We start from the raw sequence: 27,994 nt of genomic DNA on the forward strand, positions 1-27,994 counted from the left end.
CTTAATAAATCTTTCCTTTCCATTCCTGATTATAGATTACACCATCTTTACCTTTGTTTTTCTTCTGGAAAGATCCTATCTAGTCAGTCTCCATCTGCATGGAAACAATTCCATGAATGATTCTGATAATCCACTTTTTCCCTTGTCTTTGTCTTCCACCAAGACTCAAATTCAGTTTTTCAAATGTGGTGATGCACATGGTAAAGATATAGCACATCACATTTGTACAGCAAACACCTCATGGAGTTTTTAATTTCTTTCTTTCTTTTCTTTCTTTCTTTCATTGTGACTGCTGACAAGTTTACTTATTACTCCTATGAGGTTTTCAGTAATTTATTCACAACAGCTCTAACCTCTGTTACACATGCCAACACATTAAAAAATATGCATATCCTTCAGCATTTAGTTGTTTTGTGTCTCTGTCTATTCATTTGATTTTAAAATTGGTCTAGTGACTGCACTGACCAGTATTTCCCAAAATAAACCTGTATAAGCACTAGTTTATCAATTGTTTCCTTGCTCACAGATTTCTGGGTGGCAATGCATGTTCCTTCCCTATGAGCACAGCAATGAATTTATCATTGCTAGCACATGAATTTATTATTATTTATTGTCTATTTGCAATGTCCTAAATATTTGTTGTTTAAATTCAAAATATTATGTCTTTTCCTAGTCATCTGCACCTTACAAGGTCTATTTATGTTCTATTTCAAAGAAATCCTTGGAAAAACATAGACACATCAGCATCTGTTTCCATACCTCATATACCTTATCCATTTCCAGCCCCTCCTTTAAAAACAAACAAAACAAAACAAGAAACTACCACCACTTTCTTTCAACAAAGCAAGCTGTAGAATTACAGTTAAGCTGCTTTTCCCACGTAACACTACAACTAAGGCTTCTCAAGTCAAACATGATTTGAAAGCAGGTAGGACAACCTTCACAGGGCTTGGTCAGACCTCAGTGATCTGTAAGTCACAAGTACAACATTTGCACGCAGCCTTCCTTGCAATTTAGCAGGAAAAAACCCACACACAGCACTCAACCACACAAATCAATTTACTTGAGTCAACACAGGTGAAGTACAGCGTAAACAAAACACACCTGATTAAACCTAGCTTGAAAGATCCTCTGGGCTCCACCAAAAACACTGCAAAGAAGTATCAACTTCACTCGGAAAATAAAGACTTAAATTTAAAGATGAGACTGTTGTTTGCAGTATTCAGAAATTTAAAAAAGCAACCCTCCATCAAGCTAGACACACGTCACTAACACTGCACATGGCACAATAATTATCCTCTATTGCAACAATTCACAAAAGATAGAGCTGGGATCAATGTCCTGCTTTGCAAACCACTCCACCGTACATTTTTGGGTAATCTTGCCCTGTAACACAAAAGCCTCAAATACTTATAGAAATGTAAAGGACCCTGTTAGAAGGTAACAAGGACGACGAGTTGATCTCCAGCAGAAAGAAGCAAAGTTGCAGCCTTGTCTACAGTTGCAGACACACAAGTTACAAGATTACACTATTGTTGTCAAGTACAAGAAAGTGCAGAACGGCTGTTGTTTCATAAACTTCATCCCTCACCCGTTCCCAAGGACAGCAATTACACAAGTCTAGGATAAAAGTTCAGACAGACACAGATCCATCCAGCCTGCTTTATTTAGCTTAAGCTCATCTCCCTTTTGCACAGACCAAGCTTGAAATGAATTTCACAATTTGAGCTATGACTTTTTGCTTTAGCTTACTGGAACACAGATCACAGAACTATCCCTTGCCTTTCAAGACTGTCAGAGTAACAGTGAAAGTATCAATAAAGAAAGGGGAGACAAGGTGATACACAAATTATTCTTATTAACGAGGACAAAATCTCCCACACTAGTTTTCTACCAAAATAACCACACATGTGCACAAGTAGTAACTTGGTATTTAAGTTACTGGAAAAATCACACTCAAAATTCCTGAGAAGCAACTACTAATTTGCAAATTAATACAGAAAATACGACTGCTCACACCACCGCCGTCTGCCTGTAAGGCAGCACAGACTGCCCAGCCTCACAAGTAACTGCACTATTGCATCCCCCAACAGAAAACGGATATGACTCATCTGAGTTAAATTCTTTAACGCTTGACATGATTGCTGCTAATTGTTGCAAGACGAGATTAAACAGATCTGATAAGAGTTTGGCTTTGACAATGGTAACTCCAGGTGGCCTGTGATAGCTATGATTCCGTTCTCATTCAATTCAGTTTTACAGCAAAAAGAACAGCCTTGGATTATTGTGGCTTGTCCCTCTATTAATACAAGATGCTCAAACTTTACTTCCAAAGGCAGCCCATCTCTGCATATGATTCAAGTACCAAAACTGACTTTTATATGGCTATGGCACTAATTTAGAATTACTACAGTACAATTTAATATCCAACCACTGTGTAAGAATGTTTCAAATTTCAGATTTTATGTTAACTATCATGGAGGTTCTTGTCTTCGTAACAGAAATGAGTCGTATCTAAATCACCAGTGATCACAACAGCAGTGCATCTGATCTAGCCAGCAGCTCACAAACTCAGGAAAGCTGAGTTCTCTCCTCACCTTTAGCTATAGTCTACTGCCAAACCTCAGGCAAGTCATTTACTCTCCATCCTTTTGGTTTCATTCTCCTTAAAATTTTGAGATGGCTATCTGTTCCCTCCATAAAGTGCTTTAGTCTCTCTGGATGAAATCCTTAAGTAAGTACATTACCCACGAAGGAGAACGGCCAGCATCAGAGCTTGCAGAAGCAAGATAAAAGACTTCAATATAAAGCACTTGGAGCATTGTAAAAATTGAATTCAATTCTGAAGTATTTATATATGGACATTCACCAAGCTAGGACAATGCTGAACGCCAGGTACAGAAAAAAAAATGTATATATTGTATCAGCAGCACTTATGAAGCAGAATTAGCACTACAAAGGAGGTTTTAAGTGTCTTACATTGCATCTTATTTTTGAGTAAGAACAAGGACTACAAAATAGAAACACAAGCAAATATTTTACTTGAAAAAATAGTCTACAAAAGTCTACAAAGAATATAGTCTTTAAATATTTTTTAAATCACAGTAGACAGTAAAACCTCATGCTAGTTAGCCCACAACTGAACCAAGGAAATGATACTAAAAGAACTTTATGAATTCATCAATTCCAAGTGCCTAAATCAGTGGAACAAGAGAAAGTTTGATGACTGGCATAGATTAATCGAGTCAAAGTGGCAAGAATTACCATTTACATATGAAACTGGTGATTTGCTTAATCTAATCTAATCTATTTCTTTCTGCACTCTATGTACAGGTAAAAATGTTTTCATTCCAAGTAACTTCTGGAATTCAGTTAATATTCCAAGTGTTCAAGTACCAATTAACTAAAACAACTCAGTAAACATGATCTCACCGCAATATTCAACACAGGCTTCAACCTCCATTCAACCTGCAGTGCTGAAATGGTAAAGATAACAGTAATTTATGCTAAAAACAGAATTCTTTTTTTTTCCCCCTACAGCAATTATTGATGTGAACAGGAAAGCTACACAGATGTAAATCTGAATAATTGCCATCAAAATAGATATTTAGCTTTACACAAACTAAATAACCCACACAACTTGTAGGAAACCTAGCTCAGTTTGCATTTGTATCATATAAACATTTAAATTCTCATGCTTCAGGCTCTTCATCTTCTATAGAAGAGAAAAAGAAATATTTAGGATGAAGAAACACTTGAGACACTGAAGAAAAAAGGGTGACATCTCCCACCACCTACTCACACATTCATTTTTAGCAGAGTAATCACTCTTTCACAGAGATTTATCCAAAAATACCTGTATATAAAGGCCAGCAAATTAAACCACAAACTCTAGGAAACAAGTTTGCCAGCATAGACCGAGTAATTTACAACAGCATAAGCCAAAAATTAAGCTCCTGAAATTTAATTTGTTTCTTTTGCAGTTAACCTTCTTCATTTGCCACACTGAAGGCTTTTCAATAGAACTGCAGGGCAGTTACATTTAAGCAGAACTTAATAACTGAAAATATTATATCTTTTATTAAAAAAAATAACAGATGTGCTCTCTGAGTTATCAGTTTGACTAAAAAATCAAATGTATTAAAACGGAAAGTGAATTTTTTACATCACATTCAGTCATGACATTTTGTACATTTCCTGCAGAAACAAACTGATGATCTATGCTGGAAAAGATGCACAAATGTTATGTAGTAAACCCCATAGATTTAGGAAAAGCACCATGGAGGATATGAACAATAGGAATGCTGAAACAGCAAAAGAAAATTCCTGTTTTCTTGTCCTCCACCCCTTAACCTACCTCTGTAACCCTATAAGGCAATGTCATGTTAACCCCTTACCCATTGGTCAAGCTTGGATCCTTTCCAACCCTATAAAAGAAGCATACTGTACCCCATTAGGGGAGAAAGAAGAAGAGCAGAGACCCTTCACGGACCTCCCCAAATAAAGCCATCTTCGTGGAACAGCTTGCGCCTTCTCCTTCTCCTCTCTCTCCGTCTGCTGCAGCCTCAAGCCCAGGGCACCACTACCTAGCAAGCAGAGCTGAAATCCTGAGAGCTTGCAATCACTATAGAGCTGATAATCACCATGCTTGCTAGATGGTAGCCCTGCGGCCTTGGCATGAGCGAGCTAGCTTCGGGCACCCGGTCCCTACCCAGGGACTGAGCTCCTGAGCCCTAGTGCTCTGCATTATGATAAGGCCAAATAAGAGGCTTTATTAATGTTATGCTTGCAATCTAGTTCTATATGGTGGATCTGAAAGATTCTTATTCAACCAACAGCACGTATTAGCAGGTTATTTGCTGAGTGACCATTGAGGCCAGAGATTTGCAATAGCTGCACACTGCCCTTCATTCAGTTTAAGGGCCTCAAGAAAGACTGTGAATTTGGAAGCTAAGATAGCTGCTGGAACTGTGCATTCACAAGTGCAGTATCTTTAACCCATCTTCCTGAACAGACATGGCACTGCAACTGTGCTTCCCCAGCTCTGAACTGAAGCTTCAAAGAAGCACACTTGTTACACCTAAACTAGGAAGCCAGTGTAGCCATGGTCACCAATTAAACATGCCCCAGGTCCCACCTCTGCATCAGGACTGAGTGGCTTGGAATGGTTTACATCAGTCTTAAATCGTCCTAGCCTCAAGTTGCTCCCTTCAGACAGGTCACTGGGAATGCTGCTGAAGCTCTACTCATTGGCACAGCCCAAAAGCATGCCAGAACAGCATAGGCTGCTGAGCTCTGCTATCCATGTGTAGAAGCCTAGAAGATAAGGGGACTAATGTGTATGTCTCCAAACACCAATAGCCGGATAACTGTGGAGCCAACCAAGGATTGTTGTGAGAAAGAACAGGATGTGGCTGGAGAAGGGGGCCATATAGAGGTAGGGAAGCACTTTTCCGGGACAAGCGTCCTTGTTCTGGCTCCTGGAGATAAGCACAACAGAGTGCAGTGTGTGAATGAGATCAAGAAGTGGGCATGGACTATAGGGGGGATCAAGACCACCAAAGATCTCCAAAGCCCTCTGACCCATTTCCAGAAAGGTCTAAAACAAGGGACTGAGCATGATAAGTATTTTGCATAGAAAGTGAGAAACTTATCTCCAGGGCAAGAAAACTTATCTATAAAAAGCCCAGGTGCATGTGCATCCCAGGACCTCAGCCATGCATCAGCTGGATCAATGCTGCGGCCAGGACTGCTGATCTCTCTTCCTTTTTTGCTCTTTCACCCTCTTTAACCCATCTCTCTCTCTTCCTTTTCACTCTGCCCCTTTATTCAAAATCCACTACTGTTACTTATACTGGGAGACAATGGGCTAAAATACCAATTTTCATGGCAAGTATATAACCTGATGAAATTTCATAAGCTTTTGCAGACCCTCTGACTTTTGTCATTCCTTTCGACCATGAGCACCTATGAATCTTGGGTGCTCCCTTTAAGAGTGGGACACCACACCACTCATTTGCTAGCTAAGATATAGTCAAAATTTCAATTCAGGCGGCAGAATCTTTGCACTTTCAGATGATGAGAAGTCCTCAAGTTTTTGGTGTAATACCCAGCAAAACTCAGAGAATGTTTTCAAACCTTCCTGTAAACTGAAAGTGTCTGAAAAACATCAGACTGGGAGCACAAACAGCTGGCACAGCAGCATGAAATACATTCCTCAGCCACCCTGACCGGAAGAGGAAAGGATATGAGGCAACCCACAAGGAGACAAGATCAAGAATAACACGAAACCACGCCTTTAGACAATCTCAACACAGGTTGCTGCAGTCCTGCTTTTGGTCTGTCCTCTGGAATGCATGCTCAGCTCACAGAACTTACTCAACAGAAAGCTAACCAGAAGGAAATAAAGGAGTGAGTTGGCAATCAGGCCAGCTCCATGACCTACCTCATCATGTCATTCTCTGAACACTGAAAGCAGCACCAGGGAGAAGCGTGTTAGTTCATTTTCTTCTTCACTTAAGTTGCCATGGGACTGCATCTCAAAGGATACAATACACTCAACTATTCCAGCAGTTCTACTTAATGAGAGTAAGTGCACAGAAAAATGGATTTTATGATCGTCTTACCCTACTTAGCACTGCAGCTAGAATGAGGCAGCAGCATACTCTTAGCAGGAGGGTAATTATCTTTTGTAATATTGATATGCATATTGCAGTAACTGTCATCTTGCTTGTATTTATTTATTGGCATTAAGGTTATTTGAAAATGTGCCATGTCAACTTTCAGTGTTAGAAATCTGAGACAGTACTTGACATTACTATGGCAGTAGCTCTAAACACAGAATCATAGAATGGCTTGGGTTGGAAGGGACATCAAAGTTCACCTAATTCCAACCCTGCTGCCTTGGGCAGGGGTGCCACTCACTAGATCAGGTTGTTTAGGGCCCATCCAAAGCGGCCTTGAACACTTCCACGGATGAGGCATCCCCAACCTTTGGGCAATCTTTTCTAGTGCTTTGCCACCTGCTGAGTAAAGAATTTCTTCTTAACATCTACTCTAAACCTGCCCTCTTTCAGTTTGAAAATTAGTTTTAACCTTTCAGTTTAAAACCATTCCCCCTTTTCCTGTCACTATCTGGCCATATAAAAAGCCCCTCTCCCTCCTTCTTTTAAGCTCCCTTAAGGTACTGAAGGGCTGCAATGAGATCTCCCTGAAGTCTTCTCCATATTGAACAACCCCAGGTCTATGTCTGTAAATCAATCTCTTCAATTCATAATAGATAAGGAATATATAATTTCTTACAAACTGAACTACATATTGAAGACAAGTATCTGCCAGTTTGCAACCAGACACAGCACAAACTGAAATCCACTAAGGTTTGCCTACCAGGAAATTTTTCAGCTGAAGCTACTATTAAAGTACTTGAACAGAGAGGATACAGAGACAAGTATCAGGTTGTCAACACACTGATAACTCAAAGCAGAGACACTTCTGGGATGCTGCAGAACAGAGACCAAAATGCAAGCAGTTAAGCAACAAAACGGACTGGAAATTTTCCAGTTCACACCCATTTGGCAGGGCTTGCTGCAAAAGCTCTTGCTTTAGTACAGTCCATTTTCCCAGTGCTCTTATTGCATTTTGGCCTTCTCGCATCAGCTGGAAAAGGGAGGTCATGGTTTCTGGTAACAGAATTAGTGGCAAGAATCCCCATTTTCTTGTTTAATTTGTGGAATGCTTTTAGAACACATACTTTTAAGACTTTCTCCAAGTACCTCAGAATTGTGAAATGCACCCAAATGTGTTGAAGTATTTAAACCATGTTAAATCCACTTCACACTTAATGACCTCCACAAACTTCCGGTGTTATTAAGCCTCAATGAAATAAGCAGATTTGAGTACATCTTCAATACGAGCTCTTGGAGTGGCTGCTAAATCCAGCCTGAGACACTTCTCTCCCACAAACAGAGCATTCTGCAATACACCCTGAGACTGGTCCAGCAAAAAGCTGCTAGCACAACTGGGCTGGGCTGCATCCCAGTCTCAGCTGGACAGTGCTGCCAGAAAGGCTTGTCCAGAACCAAGCATCCACTGTGAGTCCCCAGCTCTGTCTGAGGTGAAAGAGCTTCCTTTCTCATGCTGAGAGGTTGATGAAGTACTTTCTCTCCAGCTACAGACCTGGACTCAGCAAAGCCATGGGAAGTTCAAACTTCACTACTGGAAGCCTTCTATGGTTGTAGTGAGTCAGGGTACCCACATGCTGCCCTTTACTTGTGGCAGCAAGTAGAAGAAAGAAAAAAACCACCTCTGTTCACTCTGATGTAGGGCTAGGAAACACCATAATCCCTCAAGAACAAACCAGAATTGGGCACTGCTGCAAGACCCCAGCAACTCCTCAAAGCTAACAGCATTAGTGTCATATAATATAATAATATAGCTGTACAAGTTATTTTGGAAGGGCTACTTTTTTTTCTGGCTTGCCCTGCAATATCTGCCATGCTTCATATTTGCCACATTCACTATACACAGAGCTGTTATTTCTGGCTAATAAATCAGGAAAATTCCCAAAATAATAAAAACCCTGAAAGACATAAAAGGAAATTAGAACAACAAAGCATATTGTTTAAAAAAAATCAAAAAACAAACAAACAAAACAAAACACCAAATTAAAAAAAAACACCCAACAAAAAAAGCCAAACCTAAACCCAAACCAAAAAACCTCTTTAAGAAATTCTGTTCCTCTTCTAATGAACATGCAATCATAAAAATAGTTTTGGAAATAAGAGTCATCACAGTCTTCAAATGTACATAATATACAAATATTGAATGAGTTCATCAGGACACTTTACCTCCCAAAAAAAGTTTCAACATAATAAGCAAAAGAAAATAGTTTGTGCACAGCAACTTGAATGATTTGCAAGGTCACTGAAAACCCTTGTAAGAAATTATATATTGAAGGACTTCAAGTATCAAAGGAAGTATATTTATTTTCATATGAAGTAACGGTGAAGTTCAGCTCTGCAGAAAACAAAAATTGAAACTGATCTCAGGGAAACAGAACATAAATACTCAGGACTTCAGCTTTTTTACATATGTAACAATCACTTCTTGTGAAAGTGGTCAGTATGGTGTCACTGAGCCTTTTGCAATTGCACTTGACCCAGGAACGATGACAATGTTAGAACTGACAAAATTCCACTCCCAAGGAGATTTGGAGGATTCTCTGTTGTTCACACCAACTGCCTGGCAAAAAGCTCTCATTTCCAACTCTGATCTGGAAGACAAGGTTACATTCAAGAGGCAAATGGCTTCTCCCCTTCTCCACAGATGCCACAAGTCACTTCCATTGATGGCAAGAGCTGACAGGAGTGAGTGAAGACAGGGTGCAGCACACAACCAAAATCCTGGTTTCACTATCGTGCTACATTATTGAAAGCATAACCAGTACTCAGCATGCATACTTTCAGGTTAAAGTCAATCCATTTTCACTCAAATCAGCCATAAGGTTCCTGGAGGAAGGTCAAGAAACCTTATCTGAGATATTGTACTGAAAGGCAGTAATAAACCAATAAAAACCAAAATTATGGCATACATCTAGTGTGTTTCCCTTCAGATACATTCTTCTATAGAAAAAAAAACAGTACTGTCACGCTTTAAAAAGTGTGTGTAGCTGCAAAAATCATATTGAAGGTGGAGCAGTGGAAGTGGGAGCATTTAATCTTATGGGTGTGCCTCTATGGTGGAGTTAAATGAAGTACTTGGCTACTGTGTCAAGATAACTGAATAAATTTATCCCAAGCAGGAGGGGGCCCACTTCAGAACCATAAATTAATTCCTACAGTGGTACAACTGCTCATTGACTTCTGGTACATCATTGAGTCTTCCTTGGTCACATCCAGGGCTTCCTGTGCTACTGTCAGGTGACTTGTGCATGCTGCAGAATAGACTTCTGCCAGAAGTTTAACCTGTCTCTTCACAGTTCAAAGACTGCAGGTCTCAGTTTATAGGTCCCTAATAAGCCAGAAAGACTGTAATGAAACCAGCATTAAAACAGTATCAGATAAGTATTATGGGAAGGGGAAGAAAACCAGATAAATTCTGCAAGAAGTGCAGATAACTCTTCTGTGGAGATATCACTGAAAAACTGTCTTCACCAGTGAAAGCACCAGCTGCTTACTCACCCAGAGTGCACTCTCTGCAAGAGACACCCACTGATACAATCAGCAAGCAAGTCCCAGAGCAACTCATTTACTTTATTACAGTAAGGGAGAAATGCAGAGCCAAATTTTTACAGGGGTGTCTAGCTCTTAAATCAAAACACACACTTCTTGTGGGATTTGAAAGAGCACCGATTCCCACTGGCTTCAAATGATTCAGACTGTGGGAAATCTTTAAGCCCCATGCTGCATCTAAACTCATCCCAGTGTTTATGAATAAAGGCAGACACTATTTAGAAGAGAATTCAACTCTGGCATGCCGTTGTTAATAGTTGATCAGCGGCTTTTCATAACTGAAATATTATATCTGCATCACTCTAGGCATAAATTTGGTCTCAGAGGAAAAAAGTAATATAAACCAAAAAAGCAGCCTGTGCTGGTATGTCAAACTCAGCCTGAGGTTCATGTTCTCTTGGAACACAAACAATTACAAACTTCTAACAGAAATCTGCCGATCAGTAATTACCAGAAAATCCCCCAATTGTCAAAACAGATTCTTCTGTCATCTCTCACACACACACACACGTTCTGTGGTATGAGATGACTTTGCTGACTCCTACAGATGTTTATCTCATTCTAACAACTGCTGCACTTTGAGTGTGTCTGTACTGCTGAGCATCAACCCCCAGGGAAGCCAGACTGAAAAAGCAGGAGCAGACTACTGTGGACAGTGGATGTTTGGGGAAAATCTAAAGCAGGGAGCCCACAATACAAGATGTGAATCCCAGCAATAACTTCCATTTTATTAAATACAGACTTGCAAAGTCCCTGTCACTATAGAGCCACTGAGGTTTTAGAATTCCTTTGGGTTTAACTTACAAATAAACTTGCAGGTTACCTTTGCATGCAAATAGAACAATTCCAAATACAGACTGTTCCAAAGGCACTGAGGAAACAAAGGAACAAGTTTTAAATTATCAGCACCACAGAATACACTCAAAACTCAGCTGCTCTATACAGAGACAATAGAAAAACTGCCAGAAAACTGAAATTTTCCTTTGCTTAACTTAATTTTATTTAAGACATACCAGAGGGTGAAATTTACTGAGGACAATAGTGCTAAAGCATGTATACAAGGTCTTTTCTAATTTCCACTTGAACCTTAGGCTTTAATACAACTTGTTTCAGCTGTTGTCACTTGCTACATTTACAGCTTTTTGTATTGTGCTTCTTCACTTTGGAAAGCTACTAAAAAGAGAAGCCAAATTATTATCATGACTGCAGCAAATTCAAGAGTAATTTATTTATGACACATCCTCTTCAGAGCTACAGAAATGCAAACTGCAGAAAAATCAGTCACAAGCTTTCTTCTGCATTACTCAAAAAGCATTCATCTAGTTCCAGTCAGCATTTTCTCCAGTGGGGAATGAACTTATATGATGTTTGCTCATACAGATGCCTCACAAGTTTTACATCTTTACTGTATTTTAAGGGCCCTAATAATTTCATAATCTGCTTTCCTCCCACCACTTCAAATACTATGAAGTATTTCTAACTTCTAATAACATCCAGTAACTTCTAAATAATCCAACAAAAGCCTTCACGTGGACTCTCTAGTCAGCTGTCTCACTGATAATACTTCGGTAAATAAACTCATCAGGAGCATACCCTTAATGTTATTTATGTTACAGACACGGCTGATAATGCACACCCAAGGCACATGCTGCATAAGCCTCTCAGCTGTGTGAGAGGCCTGAGGAAGTTCCTTCTGCACAGCAGAGCTACAAATTGCAGGTGACAGGCCAGTGACAGGGTCTGAAAGAGAGCTCAGGTCTCACAGCCCACATACATGGAGTGGGTGTATCTGCTGTGCTCCTCCTGCTTCAGACAGAAACTAGAGGAATAATAGTTTTCCAGTCACCTATTGAGAAGCAGCCTGATGAGAGTAGTGCAATACAGCACCAATATTGGAATTTGGTTATAAAAATTTACAGCTGGTCCAGCAATGGAAATATTTGTGAATATGTTGTTTCAAATCCCACCATTTCTTCATAAATTCAGACATTCTCCACTAGCACTATGAACACACAAATTTTGTATCAGGATTATGGATTTTTTTCCAGACTCATATTTTTGGTTGTAGATGTAGATGACATTCAGGTGCTTTGGAATTAAATACTCTTCTGTGTCGAAGATATGCCATGCATTTGTTTTGTGTTTCTAATGCTGCTTTCTAAGAAAATCTGGACTCAATATGCAGAATCAAAAGGAGCTTTAAAACCCACCCCACTTAAACATTACAATATGTGCTTTGCATTCTGACACAAAGATTCTGTACTCCTAAAATTTTGCATCCCTGATGTGATTATGGTCATACTCTCAAGGCAGCCATCAGCTCAAGTCTGCACACCATTATTAACTTACTTGGTATCTCTTGCTCCAACTCATCACTTGCATCATTGCTGCTGAAACACGGAATTTTCCAACATGATTTCCACTGACAGTGGGACTAAACTTCTTTTTATTTTTTTAGTAGTTGTCCTGGACTCTGAAATTGGACAAGAATAATGCATCACCTGATACACTAATAAGAACTATAACTTGATTCTCCAGTCATGATGCTATAAAAACAGTAGTGGGGTTACAGCAGCACCTGGGGAATGATGGGGGAGGGGGGGAGGTGTCAAAAAGAAGTAAAATAAGATATGAATGTAAGTGCTGCATAATCACAGAAAGTATGTGCAGTATTTCAAGTGCGTAACAAAACTGTCAGTGAAATTAAAAAATATTAATCAGGAGGCACTGAGAAAAAGGTGGTGAAAAACACCTAATTGTTCTGAGAGGTAATGTGGAACAGAACAAAAGTTCTGATTACTCTCTCCACTAGTGACTGTTTTTACTCCTACAAACAGCTAAAATGGTAGGATACATTCTGCTTTTTACCACAGAAAATATTTACATCAACTTCTAGAATCGAGAACATTAGTTTTGAATAGAATATGACCCTCTTTGGGTTTAAGAGGGAAGTCTGTGTTAGGGTGCCACAATAATGAACTTCAGGAAACTTCTATAAAGGCATAAATCTCACTTGAAAAAAACAGCATTCTAGAATTTATCATATTTAGACGAAGAAACCACAAGAATGCTGTTGAGCCCTGGCATTGCTTTACTACATTTCTGTGTGTCTGTAAATGTTTCTAAATGCACAATCTGCAAATGTTCTGTAGAATCTGCAGAAACAACTTAGGTGTAGAACATCTTTGAAGTAATGTTCACCTTCACACAAGTGACTGTACTTGTTCCCTGAACTTTTTGTCATTTTTACATCAATTCCCAAGAATGTCGCACACTATGTTTCTAAGCCCAGTAAGCCAACATGCCCATCTCAAGCCCAAGCCTGCATGAATTCTGAAAGCAATAATGCTGAATTCCATAAATAAAGATATTAGACCTATTTTATCATCTCTTATTTGATGAACTGGATTTTAGTTGATCATTGCTGTTCTGAAGAATTATCTCAATAGACTCACACAACAGTGTTAGTAGAAAATGCTATCTCTCCTAAGGGCCATTGATGGATGAAACTTGAGCATAAGAAGCTAATGAAATTTAAATTCCCCATTGTAATACAAGGTTAAAGTTAGAAAGAGAGTTTTATATGAAAAGCACATCAGTCAAGCTGTTTATCTTGAGAACTGACCTAAAACAAGTGGTTGCACAGATTAGAAAACTCATATCCTCCTCAGTAACTGTATGATCCCATATTTCACCAGTCCCTCTGAGACCGTATTTAAAAGTCAGAATGCACAGTGTTTTGCATCTAGCAAACTACCATACACATCCCTGTCTGATTCTAAAAACATTTGTGAAGAAATTACCTTGACTTAGAGCATCTCCCTCCCATGAAGAGCTGACTTCATTCAGATTACTGAATTCATGAGACCTTTTTTCCTTCTACCATACTTTTACGTATTTTGTTCTTCTCAAACACTCTGTTCAGCTAGTCCTTGAGTCACTTATGTAATACAAAGTGACTACGTAAAGATCTGCTCAGAAAGAAAATCATTCTAATTTCAATTACCAAAAACAAGAATGCTTACCTAAGCCAAACAATCTCTAAATATTTTACATCCATTTATGGCTGTTTCCAAAAGAAACTGAGCAATTAAAGAAAAATCAACAGGATATGCAGATCTAGTCATTAAAATTTGAAAATACCATTTAATCACAAATATCAACAGCTTCAGTGACTTTTAAAATACCTGATAATCTACTGCACTGTAGAATAGTGTCTCAGATACATTTTGGCATATCTTTAATTGCTCAACTCTTACAATATTCCTGCAGTGTTTAGAAATTAAATTTAGAATTTAGGATATACCTGTAATTCACCTGCACCAGCTTAAAATTACTGGACACAAAAAAAAAACCCAAAAAGCAACCAAACTAGCTATCCTCTTTACAAAGGAAAAGAGTCTTTAAGACAGCTGATTAAATCCATATACATCAAGTTTTGCAAGAAACTGAACTACATTTTCCTCTCTTTACCTTCCTCTTTAAGTGGAAGAAAATGTCATAAATATTGAAGTCTCTGTTTTTGTCAGATCTTTCTACCACAGTTTCCAGGAGTCATTTGACATTTGCTTTTTAAGAAACAATTTTTAATTTTTTTGCTGAAATCAAGTGGAATTTAACCCATGCAATCAAAAATGCTAGACTAGGCTCACTCTTAATATTTGGTGCATGCATGGTTCAATTATACATAGCTGACACCTACTCACTAAATATGCACTGCTAATTATGTCTCAGCATTTAAGGGCCATAGTTGACTGAAGCTGGCAGGAGATTATTAGTAGGCTAATCTACATTTAGAGCGGATGATGAGTATTTTCATCTAAGATATTTTAGTTAATACTCCTTCAAGTTCTTTTTGAAGCAGTGAAAGGCATGAAGCAAACGTACATCAGAAACCACCAAGACTTCAGACTGTGTTATACAAAGCAAAAAATGTGACAATAAAAAGGGAAGCCTTAATGATGTACAGGTAGGTTATACTGTAGGTCTGTCCTCGTAAATCACAGTTCATTTACATGCATTACAGGAGGTGAGAGGTTTAATGGTTTGTTTTGTTTCATACAAACACAGTTACAAGTTTGATTTTCCAAACCTTCATGAAATTACATAATTCCTTACTCTTGCAACTTAGCTGGCCTTTACAATGAATCCAGGAGGACTTCATACCCTGAATATGACCACTTAACTATATGTAATTTGAAAGGACTTTCACTGCTGAAATTTTATTTCATATTTACTCACACAGTACTCTTTTAATACACTATTTTTAAATAACATACTGTGCAGATATTCATTGTTATTATTATTACTAATGTCACCTTTGATCACTGAAAGTTCACAGCATAAGAGGACAAGAAGGGTAAGAGAGAAGTTTAGGTCACCTACAAATGCTCTGCTCTACCACTATGTGAAAGTGGGTAAAAAAAAAAAATCTGTGCAAAAGCTACACCCTCCAAGGCTGTTTCAGTTTTGTTTCCTACACTGCTCCCCATTTGTATTCTTCTACTACACAGCTTCTACTCTTTAATGCTGTTCCCAATCTGAGAGAGATTTTTTCACTACTTTAAAGCTTCTGGAGAACAATTAATTCCTAAAAATAGAAAGAGTGTAGAAAGTGCAGCAGGGATAAAGAAACAAGTATGAAAATCCACAGATCCCTCTAGACCTAAGATCAGCAGCATAACACAGTTTTAGAGATTGCAGCTGGTTTATCAGTGGTCATCTCAGACAGTACAGAGTATAAGTAGAGCAAATTTCTACATCTAGCTCTCTTCAGTCCAGACACTGGAGGTGATCAACTCTCCTAGTTCTTTACATGTTTATGGACTTCACTACTAAAGCAGAATGACAAAGTGCTTTTTCTGGTTTGCAACAGTTCCATTAAATTCCAGCCAAACAGGACAAAAGATAAAGTAATGTTTTCACATTTATAGTTTGCTGAAAAGCCATTGAAATAAGTGAATTATATTACATAAGCATGCAGTTATGTAGCACTGTAAGCCAGACGCCTACTGCCAGAATTAAAAGGGGCCCACTTCAAGTCAAATCTCCCATTACAAGAAAAGCGTCCATGAACTATCAAGACCCCGCCTACTGAACAGCTCAGAGTCAAAAAATTAACCAACATAAGAGGCACAAAAACATCCCAACTTCTTGAGCCTCACTATGCAACAGCTTCCACAACAGAACCATGAGACTCAGGTTTCACCTGCCCTGGAATGAAGAGATGCTTGAAAGGGTGCTTGAAATCTCTCTGAGCTGAATGCAGAGAATAAAAAGTTTATAATGAAACTCTATGGCCTTCCTATTTCCACATGTGAGGACAGATCCTCTGACTTCTGAGAATTGTCACTTTTAAGGAAACAGCTCTTCATGGGGCAAAAGGAGTAAGCTGTAAGTGCACGCTTAAGAATCACCCGTCAGAAATCAGCAGTCCATGAGGCAAAGCTTGCAAAGTTTCAAAGAGGTAACAGGCATATGCATGAAGAGTTTTTTTGTGAGAACTGGTTACAATACCGGCAGGAGGTTTTTGTTTGTTTGTTTTTCTTTCCCTTTTTCTTCATCCCTCCCCAGGAAAGGAGGAAACCACAGTATCTGACAAAAACTTGTTAAATGCTTCTTTTTAGCATGTATTTCGTATACCCCAAAGCCGCACCACACAATAAGCTTAAAATTGCAGGTCAGGTCAATTTCCTGGTTCTGATTTTTTTTTTTTAAGCAAAAAGCCATTAATTCAGTACTATAACCTTAGTTGTATGAAGTCTTTGAAAATCTAACAAGCAGGGGTATTTTTTATTCTACATTCACACCACACATCTGTTGGTAGGATAAGTAGATGGGGAAAAGTTTTAGTTATTACTTTTACAAACGGGGCCATGTACATCATAACACAGAACCTCAGGTCACCACACCTTCAAATAAAGGTGCTGTCCTTTTGTTGCCGTGCAGCTGGCGAACTGGGATGAGAGGATGCAGCCTGGGTACTCTTGTCAACTAACCTGATCAACATGCGCAGCTTTTTGTTCAAACGCATCCATCGTGTGTATTATGTGCAATCAATATCAAAAGCACAAACTTTCAACCACAAACACGTGGAGCATCCCAGATGCCGTGTCAGCACTAAGAAATTGTCCCTATGCGTCTGGTGTCAAATCTGCTTTTCAAAGCTCCCACGGCCTCGCAGCTCCTGTTTCAGCCCGCACTCATCGTACTAGTACAAATTTGCATCCCTGCACTGTTAGGAAACCGAGAGAAAGCAGCCAGGGAGCGTTTAACCCGCCGGTAGCAGCCACCAGCACTGATTCACAGCACGCTTGCTGACCTAAGAGTTTCTTCTTTATTAGCGCGGGGGACAACAGCGGGTTCTGGCACGCTTTTGCCTCCCCACGTACCCGCCGTGGCCACCCGGGGGTGTCACTGCAGCCGGGGGCCGCGGGGACACCGGGGGCTCGGCCCCCGGAGGAGTTGGCGGGCGGAGCTGCTCCCGCCGCCCCGCGGTGAACCCGGGGCGGTGACGGCGAGCCCCGGCCGAGCCTGTCCCGTGGCGGCGATGATCAGCCCCGGCCGGGCAGCCCTTCTCACCTGCGTTATAGAAGCGGTCCAGCACCGCCGTCTCGCCGAAGTCCAGCTTGCCGAAGTGCAGGGTCTCCAGCGTGGCCCCCACCGCCTCGCACGCCTCCCGCAGGCTCTGCAGGGCGCCGCTCTCCGCCGCCAGCAGCGGCCCCTGGCTCGCCTCGTTGATCACGTAGGTGACCGCGGTCCGCCGGCCGCCACCCTTGGCCCGCGCCGCGGTGCTCGGGCAGGCGGCGGCGGCGGCGTCCTCAGCCCAGAGAGCGGCGGGCGGCGGCGCAGCCAAGTCGGGCGGGAGGCTGCGGACGCCCGTGTCGGCCCCGGGCGCTCTCCTGCTCAGCACCTCCTCGCAGGGCGTCCCGCCGCCGGGCGGGCCGGGCACCGGCAGGCTGACGGTCCCCTCGCTGCTGTCGTTCATCCCGGCGGTGAAAGAGCAGCCCCGGGCTCTGTTGCGCCGGCCGGGGTTAGGCGGATGCCATACTACGCCGCCCGCCTCGGAGCGGTCCCGCTGAGCTGCTGGAAGGGAGAGGCGACCGGGCTGAAGCGAGGGACTCCCACTCGGGCGCTAGCAAAGGTTGCCGGAGACAGGGAGACGAGCACAGCCTCCCTCCGTGCCTGCCACCGGCACCATGACGCGCCGCTCCCTTCTCCTCCGCACCTGCAGGGACTACCCGGCGCGCCGACCCCCGGCAGCCCGGCCTCCTTCTCCTGCCGCCCCCGACACCCCGCTCTTCCTCCGACCGCTTCACTCCATGGACGAAATTCCTCGGCCGCCAGCAGAAACCACTTGTGGGATCGCTCTCCAGCGCCCCAGCTCCAGCCGAGCGACAGCTGCGGAGCCACTGGCAGCGCGGGTTGGGGCGGCCCCCGCACCGGGCACCTCCTCCGGCCCCGCCTCCGGCAGAAATAACCTTTTCCGCCCCCGTGCTCTGCGTTCCGGCCGCGTCCCGAGTGGAAGCTCTCGAGGAAGGGGAGTTACATCGTGTCTTCACGGGCTTGTCAGCCTGGAAGGACGCCGCTCCCCTTGGGAAGTCCCGGCTCGGCCACCCTCGCTCCTCGGGGCGCTCCGGGAGGGGAAGGAGTGCTGCTTGTTGGAGAGGACCGAGGGCGGCCCTGCCGCCTCCTGCGGGGCTTTATTTTGTAGTATCCTCCGCCCCTAACACGAGCCCACGGTCACGCTTCAAATCTGTGGGGTCAGGCTGAGCCTCCCCGGCGCTGAAACGGCGGGGGCCATGCCTCGTCCCGGAGCCTTCAGAGGTGCTTGGGATTCATGTGAAGGAGCCTGTGTTTGCAAGAAGCCAGGTCCTCCCTGTGCGCTGAACCTGGTCCTGCTAAAGGGATTTTTATAATTTCCTGCTTTTCTTGTTTGTTTTTGATGGCACACATACTCTAACTAGCTTGTCAGGAGTAAATGCTTTGCGTGTTTGCAGTGAGTTGAGAGCAGTGTCAGGACTGACTAATCATTAGCCTTTGCCGCCTGCTATTATCCGCCGCCTGAACCTGCCCCGCTCTCTGTTCCCGAACGGCTTCAAGTTCACCTAAAGGTTTATGGCTGCTTTGAGCAGGACCAGCCTCCTGCCTTGCAAGTGCTGCACTTGGAAAATGGAAAACTACCCCTGTATGTTGATTAAATATGTCGATTTCTTGCTTTGAGCTGGATCAACCTCACGTTTTGCAAGTGTTGCACTCGGAAACTGGAAAACTACTCTTGTATATTGATTAAATATGTCAGTTTCTTGCATTCACCTGCAATTTACTTGTCAAGAATACTTGAAAGCTTGGTAATTACCAAAAACATTACTTCACAGAGAAGGAAACTAATAGGAATAACTAGCATATAGCCAAAAAACTGTCCTGTGTATGATATGGCACCCAGTAGAGGACAAGATCCTTTGGTGTTTGAAATAATCCTTAATTTGAAGGAAAGATGCCCTAAAATTTCAGATTATTTGCAGTCCAAGACTGAATATCTGGGTAATTCAAAATGGATTGGAAAAGGAAATAATGTTGAGACTTCTGCAGTCTGTTTTGGGGTATAAATACTGTGAAAGTGGATGATTTATCAGTGGTCTTTTTTTTTTAAGGGCTTCTATTAAACAGGTACAAGAGAGAAGGAAAAATAGCATCTATTAGCTTTGTTTATATGTTATATCAATAGGTCCCATCTTGTTAAAATTGATGCTAAGACTAGTCCACTTGTTGGCACAAAGCCTCCTCCTGTATTATTGTTTTCCATTACTTCTGTAGATCAATTCTGGAATAATTAGAAAAATTACTTGCTGCAGTAGCTTCAGTAGCTCTGTTTGCTTTTGCATTGAGCAGTCCCCTTTTCAACAAGATATGCTTGGCATTTGCTTCTGCTGATAAGAAATCGGTAAATGGGGTGGGAAGATGACAAGCAAACTAAAGACTAATTTACAGGGAAAAGTTAATATTTGCTCATCTGCCAGATACAGTAGGTTATTGTTTCTTGCCACAGTCTGAATGGCAAAGTGTTTTTCTAAATTATGGTGTGTTCCACAAAATGCAGAATTGGTGTTAATCCATTCAACATTGCACTTACATCACCTTACAGGAAGCAAGAACAATATGTCTCTGTTGTTCTCAAGAACAGCCCGTGTTTGTCAAGTGCAGAAGGAAGTCATGGACTGAAAGGAGACGGAAGAAGCATGCTATTCCACTTAGCATTACTGACTTGTGAGGCTTGCTTCATTATTAGCAACATGGCTCTTCCAAGTACAAGGTAGTTTTTCTACTGATTTGGCTGACTTGAGTGAGGTTGAGCACTAAACTGGGAAAAAATCAAAATACTGTTGAATAACAAACGCAAATTGCTGATGCTTTTATAAAGTGAAAATATATCTTTTAATCTGTTAGCTCTCTGAAACAAACAATTAGGCATTTAGGAGCTCTTATGTTTTCATGTTTGATTAGGAGATAATTCCAAGGTCTTTTTAAAAACTGAAATAACAGCCCGTTTGTAATCAGAAGTACTCTTACCTTATTCACTTGTTTCTCAAGGGCTGTGAAATTAACATCTTTAACACCAGATGGTTTGTATATAATCACTATTCAGTACCATCCTGTTGCAGCTCTGTTTTTTCAGAGACAAAACAGACAAAAACTTGGAACAACCAGTTGGCTGTAGACTTGTTGAAATAACAACCTTCTCTTTGTTATATATTTCTACAGCTATAAATCATTTACCTCTGGTATTAACTGTCATTATAATTTTACCATCCAAGAGTTTGCCAACTTTATTAGTTGCAAATATAAATGCAATAGTTACAAAGAGCACATGCCAAATACCACAGGCTCGATTTTGCTGATCCAACTATTGTAAACAAGGTCCAAGACCAAAAAAGAGAATTCAAATGTGTCTTGATTTATAGAGATTAAATCTAAACATAACTCTGTCCAATTTTATTTTTCATGTATTGTGGCCATCCATGTCCAGTAGAGGGACAAAAATTATTTTAGACAAATCTGCATTTTGAATGTTTACAGTAATGTGGATGGAATTCAGGGAATAAACTAAAAATTATTGCCACAAATAAATTTTGTGGGTTTAAAATGGATGTGAAATTTCATTCATCCTTTATGGCCCTCTTATTTAACTACAGGATAACATATAGGAGAGAGAGATTGGAGATTCACTTAAATTCTTCATTGATAAACAGGAAAAAGTTTCTAACGTCCTTCAATTATGAGTGTCTAAAAAATCCCAAAAGAATTTAAAGAAACTTGGAGATGCAAAAATTTGAACCAGATACTAAAAGTACATATGTTAACACGATTTTTGTAACCTTTAGGCCAGAACTATCACAAGCACTCAAAATGATTAAACTGAAATTAAAAAACTTTGTTTCTAAAAGCTATCTAAAAAGTTAGGCTAAGTATATCACTGTAGACAATGAGAAGTAACTTTTACGTTCGATAGGGAGAAGGCAGTATTTTGAGGCAGCCATCTGCCAGTCTTTAAGAAAAGATACACTTATGGTCACACTGAACATTTAAAACAGTATTCAGGTGGCAAGGTGGCGCGTAAATAGAGACTGGTGGCCATTGTGTAGGGATGCAGCTGATCATGGAACAGGAATAACATGGGGAATCTGCTTACCAAATTACAGCATGGTGCACTTAGGTGGCAGCCAGCAAAACCTGACCAAACAATGTGGATACATCCTCATGGATGGATATTTCACCAGTCAGGATTGTCCTTGTAGCACTTTTCTTGTGAGCATGGTGAAGACTGTGTGCTGTTCTTGCTTCATACTCTTTCCTCATAATTCTCACATTTCTTTCTGAATCTCCATGTCTAAATCTTCATTTGCTCTAGTGTCTTTCCCTCCTCTTGCTTCTTTTATTCTTTTGAACTTCCAGAAAAGCCTCCATGCTAACTGCCTCTTCCTTCCAAATGCCATAACCCTCAGTCTAGCCATATGAGGGAAGCCTTTTCCCTTTGCATTCATTACTACAACCCCCTTGGTTACTTTTATTTGTTTATTTTCAATATTGCCAGTTTTTCAATCTTAAATGAACCTTGGGTTCTAAACGCTTTTTCTAAAGCTGCAACACATTCAGCTTTATGATTATATGGGCATTTCAGCTAGAAACATCTCTATGCTTTTATCAGGCAATAAGCATTCACTTGTAGAAGAAAATCTTCATGGCATGGAGCCTAGGGAATGGTTCAGTAGTTAAAAGACAGACAAAAATTAACTGCAGTCCTTGAATATTTTTCAAGTGTTTTAAGCTACGTGCCCTTGCACATGAGGAAATAGCTCACATTATACTTTCTCTGGTAGAAAAGATCATTTTATAAGTTGTTCAAACTCTCCGACTTTGAGCCTTTCTGATTACTGTTCCTGCTGACCAGCAAGGGTTTTGGAAGGATTTGTGCACACAGCAGTGATGGTTACCATCTCAACTCACACCTAAGCTAGCTGCCGGCTAGCAAGCTGAGGAAATGAGGGACATGTGTTTGTAACAGAGCAGAGCTCTTGGGTCCAAAAGCATGGAGATACTGCAGTAAGCATCCCAAATAGCTATTCTAATGCTAATGAGGGGTACGTCTGAGAGCTGAGCTAGAGAAGTGACAGCTGCATAAAGATAGCCTAAAACTGCATACTAAGCAACTTTCCCATTTTTAATTGAAATCATGTTGTATTTTCAATTTCAGTGTAGTTGGGGATTTTTTTTCCTTCAACTGAGGGCTCTCGTTTTTTGTATGGAACATCTCTGCCACCTACTGCTGCAAGCGGGTTCTGTCTGTTTGGAAGAATCTGTCTGGATTCTTCCTCTGCACTGGTGAGGCCACACCTTGGGTCTTGTGTCCAGTTCTGGGCTCCTCAGTTCAGGACAGACATTGAGGTGCTGGAGCAAGTCTGGGGAAGGACAACAAAGGTGGAGAAGGCTCTGAAACACAAGTCTGATGAGGACCAGTTGAAGGAGCTGGGGATGTTCAGCATGGAGATGAGGAGGCTCAGGGATGACCTTATTGATCTCTGCAACGCCTTGAAAGGGGATGTAGGCAGGTAGGGGTCAGCCTCTCCTCCCCCACAACTTTTGACAGGATGGGAGGAAGTGGCCTCAAGCTGAGACAGGGGAAGTTTAAGCTGAACATTAAGACGAATTTCTTACAGAAAGGGTGATTAGACATTGGAATAGGCTGCGAGTGGAGGTGGTGGTATCACTGTCCCTGGAGGTATGTAAGGAAAGCCTGGACATGGCACTGAGTGCCATGGTCTATGCACATGGTGATGTTCAGTCTTAGGTTGGACTTGGTGATCTCAGAGGTCTTTTCCAACTTAACCAATTCTGTGATTCTGTATTTGGTGTTAGCTGAAAGGAGCTGGCTGGTAGATCATTTGGTTTCAATAGCTGCATATAAGACGCTGCTATGATTGGGGGTCCTTGGTGTTTCTTGAATTTACTCAGCTGCCCAGGGGCTGAGGAGGAAATAAGAGTCATGTTTAGCAACTTCATCTTTTGGGACCTTCTCTCTTTGCCTGTAAAATAGCTTTTGTTTCTTTTGTTGTTATTCTATCTTGAAACCATCCTATTCAAATACTTTCACTGACCGTATTATTTTGCTTTCTACTTCCGTGGATCTTCAAAACCAGAATTCACAAGTTTGTGGAAAAAAAGTTTGAGAACTAGTCCTTCTCTCAGGACTTCCTTGTAACCTTTCATCCACTTCTTGATCTTTATGTCTATGAAAATTCTTTTAATGGTGTCTTTAAAATAAAGCTGGGCCACTGATAAGAACTGGTTCCTGCTTGCATAACCTCTTTGCAGAATTTCACTCATTACAAAAGATCAGCCAGCTTGGAAAAAATGCACTTGATGAATTCTTTCCAATTCAGTGATAAATTATTTATAGAGTAACCAGAATTTACACCACTAAGCATCTGACTACCTGATACCTTGCAAATGACAGTGTCCAAATTTTCTTACTGTACCCCAGTGGTAGCCTTGTGTCTTTTCAAGCATTGCTATTGACATCCCAGTCACAAATGGCAATTACTTTAAAAACACTTGCTCAGAAAACTGTCATTTAACTTGCATTTTGAAAAGATAAGTTGATGTAAAAAGATTCCACTGAAGCTAAAATTGGCTGAATTTGGCCTGGAGCAGCCAATTCTGTAAGGTATTCCTTTGCCCCAGGAATAAAAAATCTGATTTTACATGATGAAGCCTATAAATTGCCAGTTATGAGGCTTTGAGAACTGCTGTGGTAATCCACAGGATACATTAAATTGAGCTTCACTTGCAGTGAACTGATTTTATTCTGAAAATCCTAGAGGCTATTTAATAAGCATACTTGTTTTTATTTTTATTACAAAATTGAAGAATGAGTAGAACCACCTAATTCTGCATCTGAGTGCCAGTTTCAGCAAATGGATATTTTTGTGGCTTTACAATGGCTTTTGTAGTCAAGGTTTAGTTTTAAATATAAGGCCAGGTAGCAGAAATACGTAACTATGGTCCAAGTTCCATGAGGTATCTGTGATTATATAATTTAATTTGCTTTTGCGGTAAGTTCTGAAAGTGTAAAGCGATACTTTTGCATTTATATCTTTAAAGTGATGGGTCTGTCTTTAAATACACAGGTCATTGTTACTAATTAGGGTAGTCTGTGTCCAACTGGAATAATCTCAGTGTCTTTATTTTAAGGGATATAGATATGGATATATATAAGATAAAATATGGCAAAAACTGCAGCTGCTGCTCTGCTATTAATTTTCTAAACCTGAACACTCCCTGCTTCCCTCTTCCTTTCAAAGGCAAAATTCCCACTGACTTAAACAGAAGTTGTCACAGGTGTAAGAAGTTTATACATAACAGGACTACCATAAAGAACAATTGCATACTGAGAAGAATGATAAAATATGCAGATCTATTCAAGAAATTAGGAGAATGAAAACCTTAGAAGGTCTTTTTAAAAGGAAAAATCAGAGCTAAGGCACATCAGTTATGACTGAAACATCTCATGTGTTCAGGCTGATGCACGCACACCGAGCCGATCTTTGCGGCGTGTAAAAGAGCGGATTGTTTCTGCAATTTGGCAGCGATTCCCCCTGGGCAGGAGGCGATCCTGAGGGCCGGCTTTCCCCGGCCCGCCGCACTGCCAGCGCCGGGCCGCCCTCTGCCATGGCCAAAGATGGCGGTGGCGGCGCCGCGGCTCCGGCACCGCCCGGCGGGCGGGCGCTTCCGCCGGGGCTGGGGGCGCGGCGGCTCCTCCGCGGCTCCTCCGCGGCTCGGCGGAGGCCCGGGCGGGGGCCATGGGCACAGCGGCGGGCGCGGGCGCCCTGCGGCTGCCCGGGCTGCACGGGTACGCGGTGGAGTTCTCGCCATACTGCCCGGGGCGCGTGGCCTGCGCCGCCGCGCAGTACTACGGCATGGCAGGTGCGGGGGGCGGCGCGGCGGGGGTGACCGGGAACGTGGCTGAGCAGGAGGAGGCTGGAAACGTGGGTGTGCGGAAGGACAGACGGTGTCTGCCAACTGCCTAAAGCATTTGGGGACGGCTTCCCTTTCCGCTGCATTTGTTCTGCCGTGAGACGGCGGCTGTGCCCCGCGGGCGGGCCGGGGATATCGCGGGAGCTGCCCCTCGCCCTCCACAGCCGGGCGGGATCCGCCTCTTCCCAGCCCGCCGCTGCACTGGTGCTTCTCACAGCGCCCTCGGGGGGAGCGCTCGTTTGATAGGGTCGAGAATAAACGTGGTAGTAAAGACGTACACAGTGTGAATAAAATCTCTGAAGATAACTTTCTCCGGTGACAGGACCCGAAGGAATGGCCTGAAGTTGCGTCAGGGGAGGTTTAGGTTGGATATTAGGAAAAGGTTCTTCACCCCGAGGGTGGTTGGGCACTGGAACAGGCTCCCCAGGGAAGCGGTCACAGCACCAAGCCTGACAAGCTCAAGAAGTGTTTGGACGATGCTCTCTTTGGGATGGTGCTGTGCAGGGCCGGGAGTTGGACTGGATCCTAGTGGGTCCTTTCCAGCTCAGCTCATGCTGTGATTCTGCACCTTCTTGAGCTGTTCTTGTTTTAGTCCCTGAGCGTCCACGCAGGCCCTGGTGACCCCGTGGTCTCTTGGAAGAGCCAAGCTGGGCACTCTTCAATACTGGCATCTTTTCATTTCCAATGGGAATATTGCTGCCCAAAACACTAATTAAAAAAAAAAAAATTCCAAGTGTAGAATTACTTTAACCGTATCCCCATCAGATGAGGAAGCAGAACCGATGTGTGTTTTTTCAGAACTGAATTATTCATTTAGTTTCTGGTGAGCTGTGTTTGTATTACTATATTCAGAAAGGGATGAAAAAAGTGTTTGGTTGCCTGTGTTATCAAAAAGACAAAAAGGAACTCCTTGTTGGTATGTCTGTCATGTGAGGCCCATGGGGAAAATGCACTTTTATGCTTTATAAGCAAGTCTTTTTCAACCTCACCGACAGATACACTGGAGTAAAATAAAAACAAAAAGCCAACAACAAAAAAGCCAAAAAAACCCCCCACTACCAAAAAACCAAAATCAAACCAGAACAATGTGATGTCAATTAATTACTGTTTTAGAGAACATGAGACCACAAGATGTTTAATTATGCAAGTAATTGTTAGGCTTCTTAAAGTTCATGTGCCCTTTGTGTTTGCACTCTGAAGCTACTTCAGAACCACTCCAGTTTCCTTTGGCACTGGGGAATTAGTTGTGATGTTTTGTTTCATTTTGCTGGTTTAGGTTGTGGAACTCTGGCAGTGCTGGAACAAAATGAAGCTGGGATTGTTCTGCTCAGGAGGTAATACAGGTTTATCTTCTATTTTTGTAAGATAAAAACTAACTTTGTACTTGTGAGTACCAGGCACAATTGAAATATTTTTGGTTATTTTTAACGATATAAAGTATTTTTTTCAATTCTGAAGTAACTACTGAATGCAGGTCTTTTTATTTACCTAGAAACTGATGTATTTGTATTTACATACAGTACAAAAGATATGTTTATATTTCATCGATTTTGTTATGGGAAATCATCTGGTTTACACCATTTTCATAGTGCAAACCATTTTGTAGAAAACTGACAATGTGAATTAAGAGCAGCTTCTCTGCCCTAGCTTGAAATTATAAGTTCTACCTTTTTAGGAATAGTGCCTTGACGCCTAGATTTATGCCCTTATGATTGATTTATACTGAAAATAGAGCAGGAAGCTATGTCATGGAGGTCCTTCCTAGGAGATACAGATTTCTAGAGGTTTTAAGGAGATTGATTTTGTTGTGGATAGAAGAGGGAGAAAGATCAGAAAGGAGGGTGCTTAATACTTGTCTGTTATTAACTTAAAATGTTTTAAGGAAAGTCTTGAAACAGTGATTGTTTAGATTAAGGTGGCTGATGTGGAAATGCTTAAAAATAATCGATCATATTCCAAGAAACCTTTTTTGATTCATAATTGTAAAACAAGACTCTTTGAAGATGTTCAACACTCTGTTGCTTCTGGCAAGTACTCTGGTTTAGTACAGTTAATTTCTGTTTCCAGTGACTCCACTTATTTTGTGGTAGAAAGTCCTCTTAAGTTCCTGACCCACAGACTGTGTTATTTATCAGAGTGTTCCATGTGCACCTGATCATTACTGCGGAGTGCCATTGAATTTGACCTGAGCTTAGCTAAACCTTCAGTGAAAAGGAGGTAAAGAAATTCTTTTT

At 41.5% G+C, this 27,994-nt stretch overlaps 2 protein-coding genes across 2 annotated transcripts in view; one reads left to right on the forward strand and one right to left on the reverse strand.

The window, feature by feature from the left end:
* MAP3K5 (mitogen-activated protein kinase kinase kinase 5) overlaps positions 1 to 18,649 on the reverse strand; it is a 98,796-nt gene extending 80,147 nt beyond the window's left edge. Inside the window, exon 1 of the mRNA XM_036380260.2 lies at positions 17,811 to 18,649. Within this exon, the coding sequence (XP_036236153.1) occupies positions 17,811 to 18,216 (406 nt within the window). The 5' untranslated portion in view covers positions 18,217 to 18,649. The remainder of the gene's footprint in view (positions 1 to 17,810) is intronic.
* A 6,923-nt stretch (positions 18,650 to 25,572) lies between these two features.
* Positions 25,573 to 27,994, forward strand: part of PEX7 (peroxisomal biogenesis factor 7) — a 42,521-nt gene continuing 40,099 nt past the window's right edge. Inside the window, exons 1-2 of the mRNA XM_036380730.2 lie at positions 25,573 to 25,709; positions 27,037 to 27,094. Of these exons, the coding sequence (XP_036236623.1) occupies positions 25,586 to 25,709; positions 27,037 to 27,094 (182 nt within the window). The 5' untranslated portion in view covers positions 25,573 to 25,585. The remainder of the gene's footprint in view (positions 25,710 to 27,036; positions 27,095 to 27,994) is intronic.

This window comes from Molothrus ater, chromosome 3 (assembly GCF_012460135.2).
Source record: "Molothrus ater isolate BHLD 08-10-18 breed brown headed cowbird chromosome 3, BPBGC_Mater_1.1, whole genome shotgun sequence".
NCBI classification, from domain to species: Eukaryota; Metazoa; Chordata; class Aves; order Passeriformes; family Icteridae; genus Molothrus; species Molothrus ater.